The sequence below is a fragment of the Pelophylax lessonae genome (assembly GCF_965119305.1).
Source record: "Pelophylax lessonae genome assembly, chromosome: 2".
NCBI lineage: Eukaryota > Metazoa > Chordata > Amphibia > Anura > Ranidae > Pelophylax > Pelophylax lessonae.
The window spans coordinates 632903087-632919736 of record NC_138769.1 but is presented as its reverse complement, the minus strand read 5'-3'; the positions used below and the strand labels follow the sequence as shown (position 1 = coordinate 632919736).

The 16650-nt window shown below is 40.4% G+C and overlaps 1 protein-coding gene across 3 annotated transcripts in view; it reads right to left on the bottom strand.

The window, feature by feature from the left end:
- The window catches only part of MTUS2 (microtubule associated scaffold protein 2), a 991417-nt gene that overhangs the window by 64224 nt on the left and 910543 nt on the right, over positions 1 to 16650 (bottom strand). For all 3 annotated transcript variants that reach the window (XM_082247669.1, XM_082247668.1, XM_082247670.1), the window contains one exon: positions 7184 to 7289. In XM_082247669.1, the coding sequence (XP_082103795.1) occupies positions 7184 to 7289 (106 nt within the window). The remainder of the gene's footprint in view (positions 1 to 7183; positions 7290 to 16650) is intronic.

Genomic DNA, 16650 nt, shown 5'->3' with positions numbered 1-16650 from the left:
TCAAATTCTCATCCAAGTATTCCTTGAGATGAGAAAGTTCATCCTGTGAAAGGGGATAAACATGACCGAAAGGCAATTTGCTGTTAGGGAGTAGATCGATAGTGCAATCATAATCCCTATGGGGAGGCAACACTTGAGCATTTTTCTCAAGGAATACTTTGGACAGATCCTGATAGCATAGTGGTGCAATCTCATCTGACACCACAGACAGGATCTTTCCATAAGATGGGAGGTTACACGTAATCTCACAATAGTGAATAGGGGAAGGCCAAAGTCCGTCTTTTCCAATCCATGATTCGTTGGTGTGTGTGTAACCAGGGAAGTCCCAAAATAATGGAAAAATGGGGTGAGGATAGTATATCAAAGGTGATGGTCTCCACATGAGACTCGTTGGCAGTGGCAAGGAGTGCCTGTGTCTGGTTGGTGATTGGACCAGAAGACAATGGAATACCGTTAATGAAACTAACAGAAACAGGTTTAAGCTTTGAAATAATAGGTATTTTATTTAAGGTAACAAAACGTGTATCAATATAGTTTCCACAAGATCTAGTGTCGATCATAGCCTTGGTGGTGATCCTAGTCTGGTCCCACTGTAATGTTAAATGAACAAAAAGATAGGGGTTAGAAAAGGAAGTCGTTAATCCTCCTAGCAAGACATGTGAACACTCACCCTCTTTTTTGCGGACAAGGGGACAGACGCATATCAAATGATCCGGGGATGCGCAGTACATGCAGAGATTTCTGGATCTCCTTCTGGATCGTTCAGTAGTTGATAAAGGTGGGCGTATAGTTCCTACCTCCATGGGAGTAGGGTCAACGGCCGCAATCTGAGAAGGACTAGTTAATGGCATTCCCATTTTTTCAGCCCTTCTTTCTCGTAGTCGTCTGTCGATGTTGATACTAAGTTGTATCAAGGCATCCAAGGTGCCAGGTAAATCCGCTCGGGCGAGCTCGTCTTTAACAGCTTCTGATAACCCGAGTCTGAATTGAGTTCGCAGAGATGTATCATTCCACCCTGAATCAAGGGTCCATCTTTTAAACTCTGCTACAAAGTCTTCTACAGGTCTCCTTCCTTGTTTTAAAGCCCTAAATTGAATATCAGCAGTACTCTGCCTATTGGTGTCTTCATATAAACTAGCGAGTTCTGCTAGAAATAAGGAATAGGAGTTGAGAATCTGATCATTTTTCTCAAAGAGAGAGTCTGCCCAGGCCCGGGGATCACCCGTTAAGTATGAAATAACGGTACAGACTTTAATCTGATCAGTAGAGTATGTACAAGGTTTTAACAAAAAAAGCAATTGACATGCGGTTTTGAATTCACAAAATTTTTTCCGATCACCTGTAAACACTAGGGGAGGGTTTATTTTAGGTTCAGGGGGCTGGACAGTAGTAAGCCGTGAGAGACGGGTTACCTGCTGCATCAGAGTCTGATTCTCTTCTTTTACTTCAGTAAGAGCAAGTATTAACGCATTTACTTGTTGTTTTAATTGTGTCACTTGAGTGGGTAATTCTGCTGAATCCATTTTTTTTTTCTGGTTCGTTCAATCTGTAACGCTCCTGCGTTTTTGTAGTAGGCTGGATATGCAGCTGCAAAATCTCCACTCAGTAGTCATGTAGAGATGTGTTGAATAACCAGATCCAACTCTCCAGACTCATCACTGTGGGCCTGTCAGCTTCAACATACAGAAATATACACACTCAATAAGATGTTCCTGGAGTGGTGGAATGTATATGACAGTATGAAGGTGTTGTGCTGAAGGGACAGGTGTGAACAGTGATAGAGATGGTAAGTACTTGATAGGTTTGTTCAGGAGAGTACTAGATGGTATTAGGTAGAGTGCAGATAGGTTAGTAATCGAGTATGGTGACAGGTGGTAAGGACAGCAGATGACAATTACAGGATAGACTAACCCAGTGCAAGGATAGATGGTAGTAGACTTAAGAGCTAGCAATCTATGTAACAGTGCAGATGATAGATGGTAGTAGGCTCAAGAGCTAGCAATCTATGCAACAGTGCAGATGATAGATAGTGTAAGTAGGTTATGGAGGATTCCCCTGTGGGGTACTTATCACTAGTAAATGTTAGTAGTAGAGGGGTCCAGTAGAGAGGGGAAGATCCGGTAGCGAGATACAGGGATCAATAGCGAGGTTCCGGTCTGCTCCAGGTAGAAGCAACCAGCTGGAGGTTCCGACAGCAAGACAGGCTTGAAAGCATGTGGATACACAAGGCAGGTTGAACGAACGATGTGAGTGAGAACGCCGGCGGTTGAAATAGCCGCTCTGCGGCGCTCAGCGATGACATCATCTGTCTTAAAGGTGTATGCGTACCACCTAGTAAGAAAGGTGGGACGCATATTTGGAAGGAAATAGATTATTAAGGGTACCAGAGGTACCAGAATCTTACAGGGATGCTCCAGGCCATGATTAAGAAAGCCTGCATGCATTGTTTAGCAAGCTGGTTCCTCCGTCCATAGCTGCCGTATCTAGAGATATGGCCACAATAAGGGGTGTACAGCCAGTACAGAGGGGGCCGGAGGTGGCCAATGAGCTGTGGTTGGGAGGGAGCTGCAGTGGTGAAATGCTGGCTGAAGAGAAAGCTCGAAAAGATAGGGCAGCCTTTTTCATTATCACCATCATTAACATACCTGTTAGGGGAGGGGTCTGAACCTGGCAACTCTGCGAAGTCTGGCTGTAGCTCTTCCCGCTTTGCAGAGATTCTGGACAGCTCCCTGTCTGATCCCTTGGGCAATCTTGCCTTGTATCTTGTTTCTGGTGAACCTTGAACTTCATGATTTAAGTCATGTCTCTGCACTTCCTGTTTGCCAGATTTTTGTGCTCTCTCCAGCCAATACCTTGCTCCTTGCGTACTTGCAGCTGTCCTTATCTTTGCTACCATTTGGTACCAACCTTTGGCTTGTTCCTCCACTACACTTTCAATTGACCCCAACCTGCAACCACTTGTTACCAACCTTTGGCTTATTTACTAGCTATGCTTTTGCTTGATCCTTACCTTCTACACTGGACCCTGGCTTGCTCACCTCCTGGTTCGACAAACCAAAAGACTGTGCCCTGACACTAGAATGCAGCAAAACCCATCTCCACCATTAGGAGCTTTGGTGAAGGTCAGTTAATGTTTAGACCCCATGCCTTGGGTGAGCTTGCACCATCTGCCAGGGTGACCTGCTGTACTTATTCTGCTGGTAAGTGTAAACCTCTCTACTGCTATAGCTACTGGTCTCCGAGCCTTACCCCTGAATGTGACAGTATAATCTGGCAAACAGGAAGTGAAGGAACAGGAAGGATGGCTCTGGCAAGTAGGCTGTACAGGGCCCCAAGATGTATAATGTGTGGTCCTGTCTGGTACTCTCAAGTTCTTACAAGTATTTTTCAGCACACTAGATTCAAAAGGTTGCTTACGCCTGCCATAGCACAAACATTTTATTAATACAGCGCCTTGAAAACATATTTTTACCCCTTGAAATTTTTCACATTTTGTCATGTTACAACCAAAAACATGTTCAGATGATGGATTGAACATTGCTCCACGAGATGTTGAAAGCTTGTTTTTTTTTTTTTTATAACCTATCCCTGCTTTAAACTTTTCAACAACATTATCCCTGACCCGACTGGTGAGTTCCTTGGCCTTCATGATGCTGTTTGTTCACTAAGGTTCGCTAACAAACCTCTGAGGGCTTCACAGAACAGCTGAATTTATACTGAGATTAAATTGTACACAGGTTGACTCTATTTACTTCTTAGGTGACTTCTGAAGGCAATTGGTTCCACTTAATTTTAGTTAGGGGTTTTAGAGTAAAGGGGGCTGAATACAAATGCATTTCACACTTTTCAGATATGTATTTGTAAAAAAAAAATTAAAACCATTTATTATTTTCTTTCCACTTCACAATTATGTGCCACTTTGTGTTGGTCTATCACATAAAAACCCAATAAAATACATTTACGTTTTTTGGTTCTAACATGACAAAATGTGGAAAATTTCAAGGGGTATGAATACTTTTTCAAGGCACTGTACTTTTCCACCATACTGCAATACACTTACAAAGGCAATGTTGTATCTAACATATATTTTTATCATAATAGCGACAGCTATAAATGTCACATTGTAAAAAATGGGAATATCAAATGCTTCAATGAATAATCCAGGGGTCAGATTTAGTCTGGGGGAAATTCCTGGGGAATTGCTGTAATAAGGTCTAGTGGGATGATCAGAACAAGACAAGCGATTCATCCATCACTGCAGTCTCGTCTGTCTTATTGCTTTACATTATAGACATTCTACAGTCACAAGCACTCATTTACATTTTTAATATACTGCTGAAATTATCTTGTCATTATAATTAGAAGTCATTTATAAGATTGCTGTCTTTTAAGATTTAATTTTTCTACAGCAGCTTGAAGATTAAAGAGTGTAGTTAAAATACGCTAGCATCTATAGAAAGGGAAAGTATTATATAGATGTCACCGCATATACACCATTCCTATGTAGGCAACCATAAAACAAAGCAGAGGGCGCACTGGCCTAGTGCATTATCCTCAAAAGTTATCTTTATTATGTGAAAAGGTGGTCAGTATTATACTCAAACATTGACAGATACCTCAGAGCTTGTCATATAAAAACAGCAACTTCAAGTCCACGAATGAAGTTGCTGTTTTTATTAGTGGTGCACCAAAACTTTGGTAACCAAAATTTTTCGGCCAAAAATGGGCCTATCCCATTTCGTCCGAAAATGGGTCATACATGCCGAAAATTAATGGCCGCCGCACTTGGTGTCCTCTGACTTCCGCTTGCAGTGCCAACCAGAGGTGGAAGTCTTGGGCACTCCAACCTGCTCTTTGCGGTGTCTATAGTGAAATGTGGAAATTGCTGGAGAAGAGCAGAGCGTGTGCCTTGTACTGTATAAGAATGCTCGGTGTGTGGTAGGAGCACCCGGTGTTCCAGGAACGGGGGAGAGCCCGGTACCCTGCTCCTCGGCTCAGGTGGTGATGAAGACGGCGTAGGAGATCCTGGTGTTCCAGTACCCGCGGGCCGATGTAATGAGCCATGTACAGGGAGCTGTTCCAGGGAGAGGACAGACCACTTACACTGCTCACAACTTCTCCAATGTCACGTCTAATGGCAGTCTGGGGATTTACTCTTCACATTTCTTCATAACAATCAGAAAAAAGTCATATTTATTGATAGTCACACCAGAAGTTAAAATCAGTATTTTTGCTAGAAAATACTGTTAACCCTCAAACATTATATTAATATGAATCTAATAATAATAAAATGGTAGAAAAAAATATTTTAAAATCATTTGGGGGAAATAAGTCATTTTTGGTTTTGGTTTTCACCTAAAGGCATCCTGGATTTTCGGTTTCTGTTTCGGCCCAAAATTTTCATTTCGGTGCATTCCTAGTTTTTATATGACATATTCTGATGTATCTGTCAGTGTGCGAATAGAATACTGACCACCTTTTTATATATTAAAGATAACTTTTAAAAATAATGCACTAGGTTGGTGCGCCCTCTGTTTTGTTTGATGGTTTCAGTGTTTCCAGACGTCCCCAGTCTTATGACGGAAACAAGGCGAGACATATCCAGGAAAGCCAGGATAGGACTATGGAGAACTGTCATTTCGGGGCTCACTCTCAAGCGCAGGAAATTTTGTGTTTGCAATCTAATTAGAAATTCCTATAGAGGGGATTGCACATACATAGTAATGTTGCAGCTAATGCTATCACTGGGGACCTTTGACCTCTGTAACATATTTGACTGTCATGAACACGGCTAATTCTATGTTCCCTGCTGAACAGATAAGTGTTTTTTTTCCCATTTTCATTGGGAATGAATAGTGTGTGAAAGTCCTAAACTTTCCTAACTTCAGGAAGTGAGAGGAAATATCTCTGTTTTCACTATGGTCCCCCTCAATAGGACACAAATGGCACAAAAAAAAAAAAACTGACAGGGGTTATCCCTTTGGTTTTCAGTAGTAAAGGAGGACACTGTAGAGAAGACATGTTTCAATCAGAAAAATTAATACTCTAAAGCCTCGTACACACGCGTCGAATATCGGCAGGGAATTTTTGTCCGACGACCGATCTGCCGATTTTCGGCTTGTTAGTATTATGCTTCCGACAACCGACTCCGACTTTTAGGCCGAAAAAAATCTGGTGTGCAGACTATAAAATTTTTGTCCGCCGTCAAAACACGGCCGATTTTCGTGCAGTCAGTACAGATTTAGACAGGGAAAAATCTAATGAGCAAGTCTGGGCATGCTCAGAGATGAAAGAACACAAAGAAAGCAATCCAACACAGGACATCACTTCTGAAGTAGAATTTTGTTGGGCGAGAAAATTTGTGTGCAGTCTAGGCACATTCCAACCAACAAAACACCACTCTGGACAAAAGACGGACGATCGGTCGGCCGATAATCGTTGCGTGTGTACGAGGCTTTAGTTGCAAGTTTGTTGGAGGCTGAGGTGAAAGGAAGCGACATCACAGCTGGTGCATATGGGACAGTGAATGTCAGATTCCTATACACAGGGGTGGTGAACTGTACCAGGTGAGCAGTGGCATAATGGCAAGATGTCCACACATTGGTCAGCAATGAGGTAGGAAGAATGCTCCAGAGACTTTTTCACTTGGACCTTCTAAAATCTATGTTTTCTACAGATTTTCTCACTGACCTAAGCAAGATATCTGACAAGCAAGCTATAGATTACCACAATTACTCTCAGGTCAACTTTAACATGTTACTGTATTAAAGAAAAAAAAACGAGAAAAAAAAAGCCCTGTAAAGAGAAAGGCATAATGAGCTAGTATGCATCGCATACTAGCTCATTATGTAGTACTTACCTTAATCCGCTTCCGGGTTCGCGTCCTCCGGCCATCTGATTGGCCGGAGGCGCGATTACATCACTCCCGCGCATGCGCGCGGGAGCCGCCGTTCACGGCACTGAGCTCTGAAGGAACGGCACGGGTGGCCGTTCCCTCAGAGCGCCTGCGCCGATGACGTCATCGGCAGTTTGCGCTGTAAATATCTCCTAAACGGTGCAAGTTTGGGAGATATTTATAGCACCTACAGTATAGGTAAGCCTTAATATAGGCTTACCTATAGGTAAAAGTTATACAAGAGGGTTTACAACCTCTTTAACAGAAAAATGAAAACTAAAGTTTTACCATAAACACTCTTCTCATGATCTTCATGGATTGCAGTTACAGCTGCTGAATGGAAATCCCTAATCTCCAGCAGAACAGCTTCATGGGTTGTAGACATGTCTTCAATCTGTGTAAAAATATGAATACAAATAAAATGTTAAGCAATGCAAGGTACTTATACATGTTTCACACATACATGCACACAAGCAGTGAATGTAACTTTCACCAAACATTCATTGGTGTGAATCAATCACTGTCATTCCAAATATGCAACTGAAAGGTTCACCTGCAGTGAATGTTTGGTAATGCCAGATTCTCTGCCTTATAAATATTCCCCAGAAGTTCACATGGCTGCTAGAAAGCTAAGCATATGAACACATCTTCACTTACAGACAGTATGAGAATGATTTGAGGTCAATTTGATTCGATTTTTTGAGGATTTAGAAGTGTAGTTTTAAACTAATGGTTTATGATCATTTCTAAAATGTTTCATTAATTATATAAGATCCTAAAGTGAAATAATGAATACAAGGTACACCCGTAACATTGTTCTTTAAAGGCCCATACACACGATACGAAGATCGGAAGGAAAATTTAGTCCGACGAACGATCTACCGATTTTCGAATTGTTAGTATAGTGCTTTCTGGTAAGAGGCTAATCCTGCACCGTATCACAGGGTGGTTAATTTGATTATCTCCTCCTTCCCAACACTAGCAACAGAGTTTTCTCTGCCTTTCAAGTTTATTTATCTGGTAAGGAGGATAGTGTGTTGGTGGCGGAATCTTCAATCACAGAGCACTGGCAATATACTTTACCTTTTCAACAACTATTTGGTGAAGAGATTTTTGTGGACTTTGGAATTCATATCACCTTATGAGTTATTGCACTTATAAAGTTCAAGGGTTATAAGTTTTATCACTTGTCACACTTGATGGAATTTTGGACTTTTGACCATTTTTATTCACTTGTCTTCACTTTATCACCATTTATGTAAGATTGTATTATATCACATTGTGGATTTAGACATTCATTATTTTAGCGCACCTATATTTTTTACACAGTATAGTGCTTTCGACAGCCAATTATGGATTTTCGGACGACAAAAACTGGATGTGCAGGCTATAAAATTTTTATCGTACGTCAACATAACGACCGATTTTCGTTTAATTAGTACAGTTTTTGTCTGAAAAAAATCGTAAGAGCAAGACTAGGCATGCTTAGAAACGAACTAACACAAACAAAACAATTCAACACATGACATCACTTCTGCAGTTGAATTCTGTCGTACGGGAATTTTCTTATGAAAGTAACCTCTTCACTTTCCATATAAGACCTGCATGCAACAAAAAACGGACTGTGTAATTTGATAAAAAGATTTTTTGACAAAGCAGTTACAGCGTTCTTATATACAGTATATAATATTTTAAAGCTTTGAAGGGGACAGCTGATTCATAAGTGAAGCTTTTTTCGGCTGTGAACACTTTCCACAGACAAGCAATGGCAAGAGGAATGCAGAGCCTGACAGACTGTATACTCCCTCCTCCTGCATTCTTCTTGCCAATGCTTGTCTGTGGAAAGTGTTCAGTGTAACAAAAAATAATGATTTTATTAAAAGTCAAGACTTTTTATTTTAGTTTTGGGTTTACTGGGAAATGTATTAAAACCCCTGCCATGTTTATATTGCTGTGTCCCTGCAGGGGAGAATAACCCTATTTGTGTTAGTGATCTCTGTCCTCAGTACAGAAACAAATAGGAAATACAAAATTTTAGAGCTGTCGCAGAAACATGAGATGAGGAGAAATCTTCAAGTGAGGATACCTGTTCTGGTGATTGCCATCTAAGGGTCAGTTCACTCTGTAAAATGCACGGTCTCCTGTGATCCCATGTGTTAACAATTAATGGCATCCATGTGCGTCTCACAAGGGCAGTACGTTCATGTGTGATAAGAGAATCGTGCATGGAATGTGTCTTTCCTGCACCATATTCTAGTGTGACCTGGCCCTAAGAGGGAACTGTCCCTAACTCTGTTTTCCTTTGTCTGTGACAGGAAGTTAAATTGGTTGTAAAGTCACTGTGTCTTATTTCTACAATCCACTGTAATACATTAAATGATGTGCCCAGTGTATGTGCTCTTTAAAAATTTTGCCACTTTATACCTTATTTTTATAGCAGCGCTCATGTGACTGCTCGCTGCTTTCTTCTCCCGATCTGATTACTACAGCGGGAGGGGCTGAGGATCCCCCACTGACGTCAGCTGGGAGGAGAGGAATACCCAAAATACAACAGCCCTTAATATTTCTTTACCTCATTCGATGATACAAACCTTATGAAACACTTATAGCTTTCAATGGACATTACACTCCCTTCCCCAATTAGGTATCCAACTGACTCCTTCAAAAGACACTCTCTATCAGGCTAATTATCCTCCACTTTTTTGTCGGCTTTGGGAAGATCTTCAACGGTGGGTAGACTATCCCTTATCCTGGTTTGGCAGAATTAACTCTATTAAAATTAGGTTTCTACCCAGGATACTTTATTATTTGAGAACCCTACCAATTAATGTCCCAAATTACTGTCCCAAAAAGAGACCTGCAGCATTTAAAGTCAGAAGTTCTTCCTTTTATTTGAGGCAATAAAAAAACCCGGAATTAATAAATTGACGCTGTATATCTCAAAACCAAGTGGTGGACTTGGCCTCCATAATTTACAAGCTTATTATCAAGCTGCTCAAATAACTTAGCTGTCCTATACAATGGCCAAGGCATCCACACTCCTTCGGATCTCTATTGAAGCTCTCTCGTTCACCCTTTTGCCATTGGTTGCCTAATGTGGCTTCCTGGCTGCCTTTGCCCCCCTATTTTATATCCTACCATGTCCACATCAAAAACCTTTGGCATCTTCACATATCCCATTGGCCCCTCTGTTTTGCTATCCTGAGTTAACTCCCGGACAGTTTCTGCTGCCATTTCTCTGGTGGCTTAATGAGGGGCTTTTAGGATAGGGGACTACCTCAATGGCGACCAATCACACTTTTTACAATATTTTAAAGATCCATTACAAATGCCCTTGAGTAAATTATTCAGACACAATCAGCTTATTTCTTTTATATGATCTAAACTCAAATTACTAAAGAGACCCTTTACATTTACAAATGTTGATTTATCTTGTCAAATGAAGGGCCTAATAGGAGGATGGATATCTATGTTATATGCCACTCTTACTGATTCGACCACTAAACTTCCTTACATGTCTAAATGGGAACGAGACTTCAATACCACTTTTGAATAATCTGAGTGGCAAGATATTGCTTATGCATTATCCAAAATATCCAATAACTACATTAATTGAAGCAAATTATAAAATGCTCCTATGTTGGTATCTAGTCCCAACCAAAGTTGCGAAGATGCACCCATCTGCATCCCCCATTTGCTGGCGATGTGGCCAGATGGGTACAATGTATCATGTCTGATGGCAATGCCCTTTAGTCACTAGATTCTGGATTTGTGTATTTAATCTGATACATTCAGTGACAGGGGTTAATATCCATAGATCCCCGGAATCAGCACTTTTTCAAAAGCTTCCCGAGGAGGTCCCCAAAAAATTGATAAAACTCATTACATGTATATTTTTAGCAGCCAGAATAACTATTGCTAAATACTGGAAGCAGTCGACGGTTCCCCTTGAATACGTGAAGAATAAACGTAACTGGACCATGGTTAATGATAGACTTACCTCCATCAAGAAATTCAATGCGACATGGGATCCATGGATACGATATTTATCCATACCCTAATGAAATTCTGACTGACCCCTTTTTTCCCTTGCCTTTCCCTGATCTACTCTCCTTTTTCAACCTTTTTCCTCTTTCTTACAATTTTTTCCCCCTCTCTTCACTTGTCTGATTTCTTCAGTAATTACAAAATATTTTAATGGAACATATAACTCTATACTGATGATACATATAGGAATGTACAGTGGGGTTCTGCTATACTTTTTTTTTTTTTTTCTTTCTTTTCTCTTCTCCCTATATAACATAACCATTACCTGCACCACTTAGCAAAATGGTTTGATGGGATAACAGGTAGGTAATCCCTAGTGGATTAGGTATATATCCCCTGTCCATACCGAATATATTTTATATTCTTATATACGGTCTTGTTATTCCGACTGATAATTCTATCAAGATTATTCAATGTTGGGATTTCCCTGTTTAGGAGATTCTATGTTTAGGAATAATTTGAAGGAAACACATTCCTGTACTTATATTCGATTTTATACCTCTTTGCACTACTGTTCAAAAATTGTGCCTTATCTGACATTGTCTTATTACCTTAATAAAAATATTGCAATATAAAGGAACAGAATCTAATAACAGTAAAAAAACAGTAGAAAAAAAAACTTGACAGGAGTCCTAGCCATTCCCTACTCTAAGCCAACAATACAAAAACACATGCATTGCATGTAACAGGCGTTACAGTATTTGACCAAACTGAGCCATAGCCCATGCTATGAGTAAGGCTTTGTAAGCTGAAACACGTTAACTTTCTGCTGCAAACTGGACCACTTGATTTTTATTAAATAAACTATCTGAATTATGTATGGACTCCAGCTTTGACTTTTTCAAGCACAAAGTGGACAGGAGCCCAACTGTGGTACTGATACCTGCTGCATGATGATAATAGCCAAGGGGTAGAGCTACACATTTGTTTGGTGATACAGAGAAAGTACAAATGAAAAGAAGACTACAGCTCCACCTGCTGCCTGAAAGCAGTAAACTTTAAAAATTAACAAGCAAGGTTTATTATTTTACCTATCTAAAATTAGAAACATTTTAACCTATTCATTTTTTAGTCCTAAACATAACAAATAAATAGATTTATATACAGTTATACACTATACTTTTAACAGTAACTCCTTAAGCAGAAATGGCTGAAGTTATTGGGATGAAGAAATCCAGCTAGCATTATGTCTTTTTTCTAGTTAAAGTAGAACTACAGGAAAATATTTTTTTCATTTTGGATAGAGTAAGGGAGGGTTATAACTCCTGTAAGGTTTATTTTTGCCATTTTTGTCCCATTGGGGAGGTTTACCTTCACTTCCTGTCCCATTGCCAAACAGGAAGTGAGATGAAATCTCTGCAAATTAAGGGAATCTCTTAGGGATTCCCAGGTTAAATGTGTTAGCAGATTTAATTACACTAGAATTAGAAGCCAAACCTTAGCCCACACTTTATAAACAGTTATTGCAAACAGTGTTTTTTCTTTTTGAATAAAAATGGGTTTGCATACATAAATAAAATGTGATAATTTTAATCACCCCTGCCCATGTTTGTTTGGCTGTACTTCTCTTATAGATCACAGGAGTGCAGTTTATTGTGCACTCCTGTAAACCATTTTCAGCCAACGACAGGCTGAGATCCACTGTCTGCAGACATCACAGAGCCGATCCTGGCTGGGCTAAAAACAAAAGTTGCAACAATATGGCCAGGATCCCCCCAGGAGCCGGACCGGCATCTGGCTAAGCCTCTTAGGGACCTGCTGAGAGCCTGAGCCAGCCACTCCCACCCCCTCCACAGCCCAGCGCTCCAGTGAACGCGGGAGGGATCAGAGCAGAGAACGGTTACTGACAGTCATCAGCTCTCTGCTCAGGGAGAACTGAGAACTGAACGATAAGCAGTGTTTGATCACTCGGTTCTCAGCCTTAGACTCAGCAGGGAACAGATGCAGCTTCAAATCAGTAAGTATGATTTTTAAATTTAAAATACTTCTCTTTTAAGTGGTTTGTCTCATCCATGAAACTGATAAATTCTGCTGGAGAGCATGTGCTTTTGAAAAACATCAGACTTGCTGGCTGGATCACCAGATAAAAAGTAGAATAAAGATAGCCTAAAAAAGAAAACGAATGCAGCCATCACATCTAAGAATGAGTAAGCTGCAATATAATAAATGTTTGCTTTCGGGTTTAATACTGCTTTAACCGGTTGCCGACCGCCGCAAGTACATATACTGCGGCGGTCAGCCCCGGCCAGGCAAAGTGACATATATATACGTCACTAGCCTGTCAGTTGCTTGTGAGCCAATAGCGGGCGAGCGCGCGCCCGCCCCGGCTCGTTCGCTGGGAAGTCCGTGCGTGTGACCGGCGGACCCGATGTCCGCTGGTCACTCGTGATTGTCCTCCGTGAAGGGAGAAAGGCAGGCGGCTGATGTAAACAAGCCGCCTGTCATTCTCCCCTGTGTAGGAATGGTGATCATATGGTTCTACTATGTAGGACCGTTGATCACAGTTCCTACACCAGTAGCCATGTCCAATCACAGTAAGAAGCACACCCCTAGGGACACACTTAACCCCTCCTTCCCCAATAAAGTTAACCCCTTCCCTGCCAGTGTCATTTTGCAATAACAGTGCATATGTATAGCACTGATTACTGCAGTAATGTCACTGGCAACCCCAAAAGTGTCAAAAATGTCAGTCAAGGGTCCGATCTGTGCGCCACAATGTCGCAGTACCGCAAAAAAAAATCGCAGATCGCCGCCATTACGCGTTAAAAAAAAAAAACACCAAAAATGACATAAATCTTTCCCTTAGTTAGTAAACGCAATAACTTTTGCGCAAACCAATCAAAATATGCTTTTTGCGATTTTTTTTTACCAAACATATATAGCAGAAAACAAATTGGCCAAAAATGTTAAAAATTTTGATTTTTACATTTTTTTTGGGGGGGAATTTCATATAAAAAAAATTTGAAAAATATTGTTATTTTTGCAAAATTTACGCTATTTTTTTGTTTATAGCGCAAAAAGTAAAAATCGCACAGGTGATCAAATACCACCAAAAGAAAGCTCTGTTTGTGGGAAAAAAAGGACGTCAAATTCGTTTAGGTACAGTGTCGCACGACCGCGCAATTGTCCATTAAATTCACGCAGTGCTAAATCGAAAAAAAGGCACTGGTCAGGAAGGGGGTAAAATCTTCCGGGGGTTAAGTGGTTAACTATTTCATAAAGTTAAAACATAATAATATAATATGTGATAGCTCTATTTAAAAAAAACTTTTCTTTTTTAAGATAAGTTTTGCCTAACAGGAGACCCCACAAGGTTTCTGCTTATGTCTTTACTTGTATATCTGAAAAACCCTTTCTATGTGTCCCTTTAAACCTGGTTCTACTCCCAGGACTCAACTTACATGACTTGGGGTATTCTCTGCCCCAGAGGTCACATTCTGCACACCCACTATCATCTTGTTTCTGCTGTTGCATTTTCCAGCAGTGACAGTGAAACCCCTTCATAAAGGATCCAGCAGGGAAGGGGGGAGGGCAGAGATTGAAGTACAAGTGCTTAAACCTTGACTCCAGCATTGTTGACAGTTTAAACCTGTTAACATTTCTACTCTTCAGCATCTACCCAAAATTAAAACATCAGATGAATAGCTCTAACCTGTAAGGATGTAACTCACAATACAGTGTTCATAAAGGGTGTATGCAGTATAGGTACAAAAGGGTATGAGCTTGTATAAAACTAGGGCAAACCATTAAAAGTTCAGAGTAAATAAGGGAAAACAGGATAAACCATTAACCAAACTTCCATCCATGACATCAGAAGGTCTATATTTATAGTACATTTGGAGTATCCAGTATGAATAGGAGTAGATTATTGGTGATGATGAACATTGAAGTGCTACCAATAGATAGAGAAGCCAGATCAGACACCCGGTGACACCATGTCATATAGTGACCTAACCCAAATGATGGTAATTGAACAAGAAAGGAAAATAGGACCAGAGTAGGGAGGGCATGAGATGGGTGTAACAGAAGGGGAGAGGGAGGGAAGGGAGGGAACCCAGAGTGCCGACCAATGTCCGACTCTGTGAACAGGCCAAATTGTATAAAGGATTAGGCACTATTTCCGATGTCTAGTAATAATGAAACTTCTTTTTTTTTTTTTAAAGATTAGGCACCATAATGGCTCACGGCAGCAAGAGGTTTACATAAAAATGGGGAGGGAGAAAGTGTTGTACCCAGGGTTGCCACAGTTTGGGGTAACATTCAACACTGCCCAGAAGGATCATGTCTACTTTGATATGGATCATAGCCTTAAAAATCCAACTTTTAGTTTCCATGATATTAAGTGAGTTGGTCTTCCAGGCCTTCGCTGTTGTTTGTTTAGCGCAGTAGTCACTTGGAGGAGTCATTTGTGTTCTGACCGCATTAACCTGAGGGTTCATACATTTAGTAGGGCTCAGCCAATACTTTCTATTTTTATTGCGTTTTGGATAGAGTGGAGGGGGGGGGGGGGGGGTTATGGCCTTAGTCAGGTTTTTAGTGCTGTGTCCTAATTGGGTAGTTTCCCTTTCACTTCCTTCGAGTACAGACGAGATGGGAAAGCAGGAAATATAAAATAAAAAACACCTTTTTTGGTAGACTGAGCAAGTGTTGGATCCACTGACTATGTTTTTATCACTTTCTAAATTCCTATTATGTGACAACCACACTCTGCATTTCCTGTGCAGGTGATAGAAGGATAGGAAATCAGGGAAAACATCCTCAATAATGATCACACACACACAAAATACCCTGTTAACTCTACCCCATGTTATCGCAAACCAAAAAACGTTTTTGCCTGCAATTGGGCTTTAAGGACAAATTACACAAAAAAACAACATGAAGACTGGCAGATATTTCACCATAGTAAATGCTTTCATTGTATTGTGGACAATCATATGGTCTTGTGAAATCAATCATGAACAACATAATTTTCCTGGTAGTACAGTGTGGAATTCCCATTTGTGACCAGTGAGAATAATGTAAGGGGTAGCTTGAAAGGGATAAACGATTATTGGCAGAAGAAATCAGATTAGAATTAGGCTGTGAAAATAGATGACATTCATTAGATGGCTCTAAGAGTGGAAATCATGTCTACATGTCATACTGAATATTTTTAATGTGACAACATGAAAACCTAAAAGCCACAATGGATAACATATCAGTAAAAAGTTCTAGTTATGTTCTGATGACAACTGGATTACCCATCCTTCTGAAATATATATACGTACTTGCGGCGGTCGGCAAGTGGTTAACAAACATTTCCTGTTGTTTGTTTGAAACAACAAGTAAAGGAAAATCTTTCCAATGGGACATAGAAAAAAAAAACTATCCAAAAATAATTTTAAAAAGTTTTGTCTATATGTAAACTGCCAATTAGAGTAGTGGCTAGCTAATGTTTACTATTCTCTAGCACTTTAGCAACCAGGTACATTTTTCTTAATAAACAGCAGCCAATATTAAAACAATGACATCTTGCAGGCAATATATTCCTTGCCCTGGGTGTACCAAGCTAGGTGCTCCCCATAGACTTCAATAGGACAGCCTCCTGGACATCTTGTTAAGGCAGGCCAAGCTCAGCCATGAGCCTAATTGTCTGTCCTTATTTTCTGCCTTTTATTATTACAAAATATGGTATTTAGTAGGCATCTGGGATGGGATTAATGGAAGCA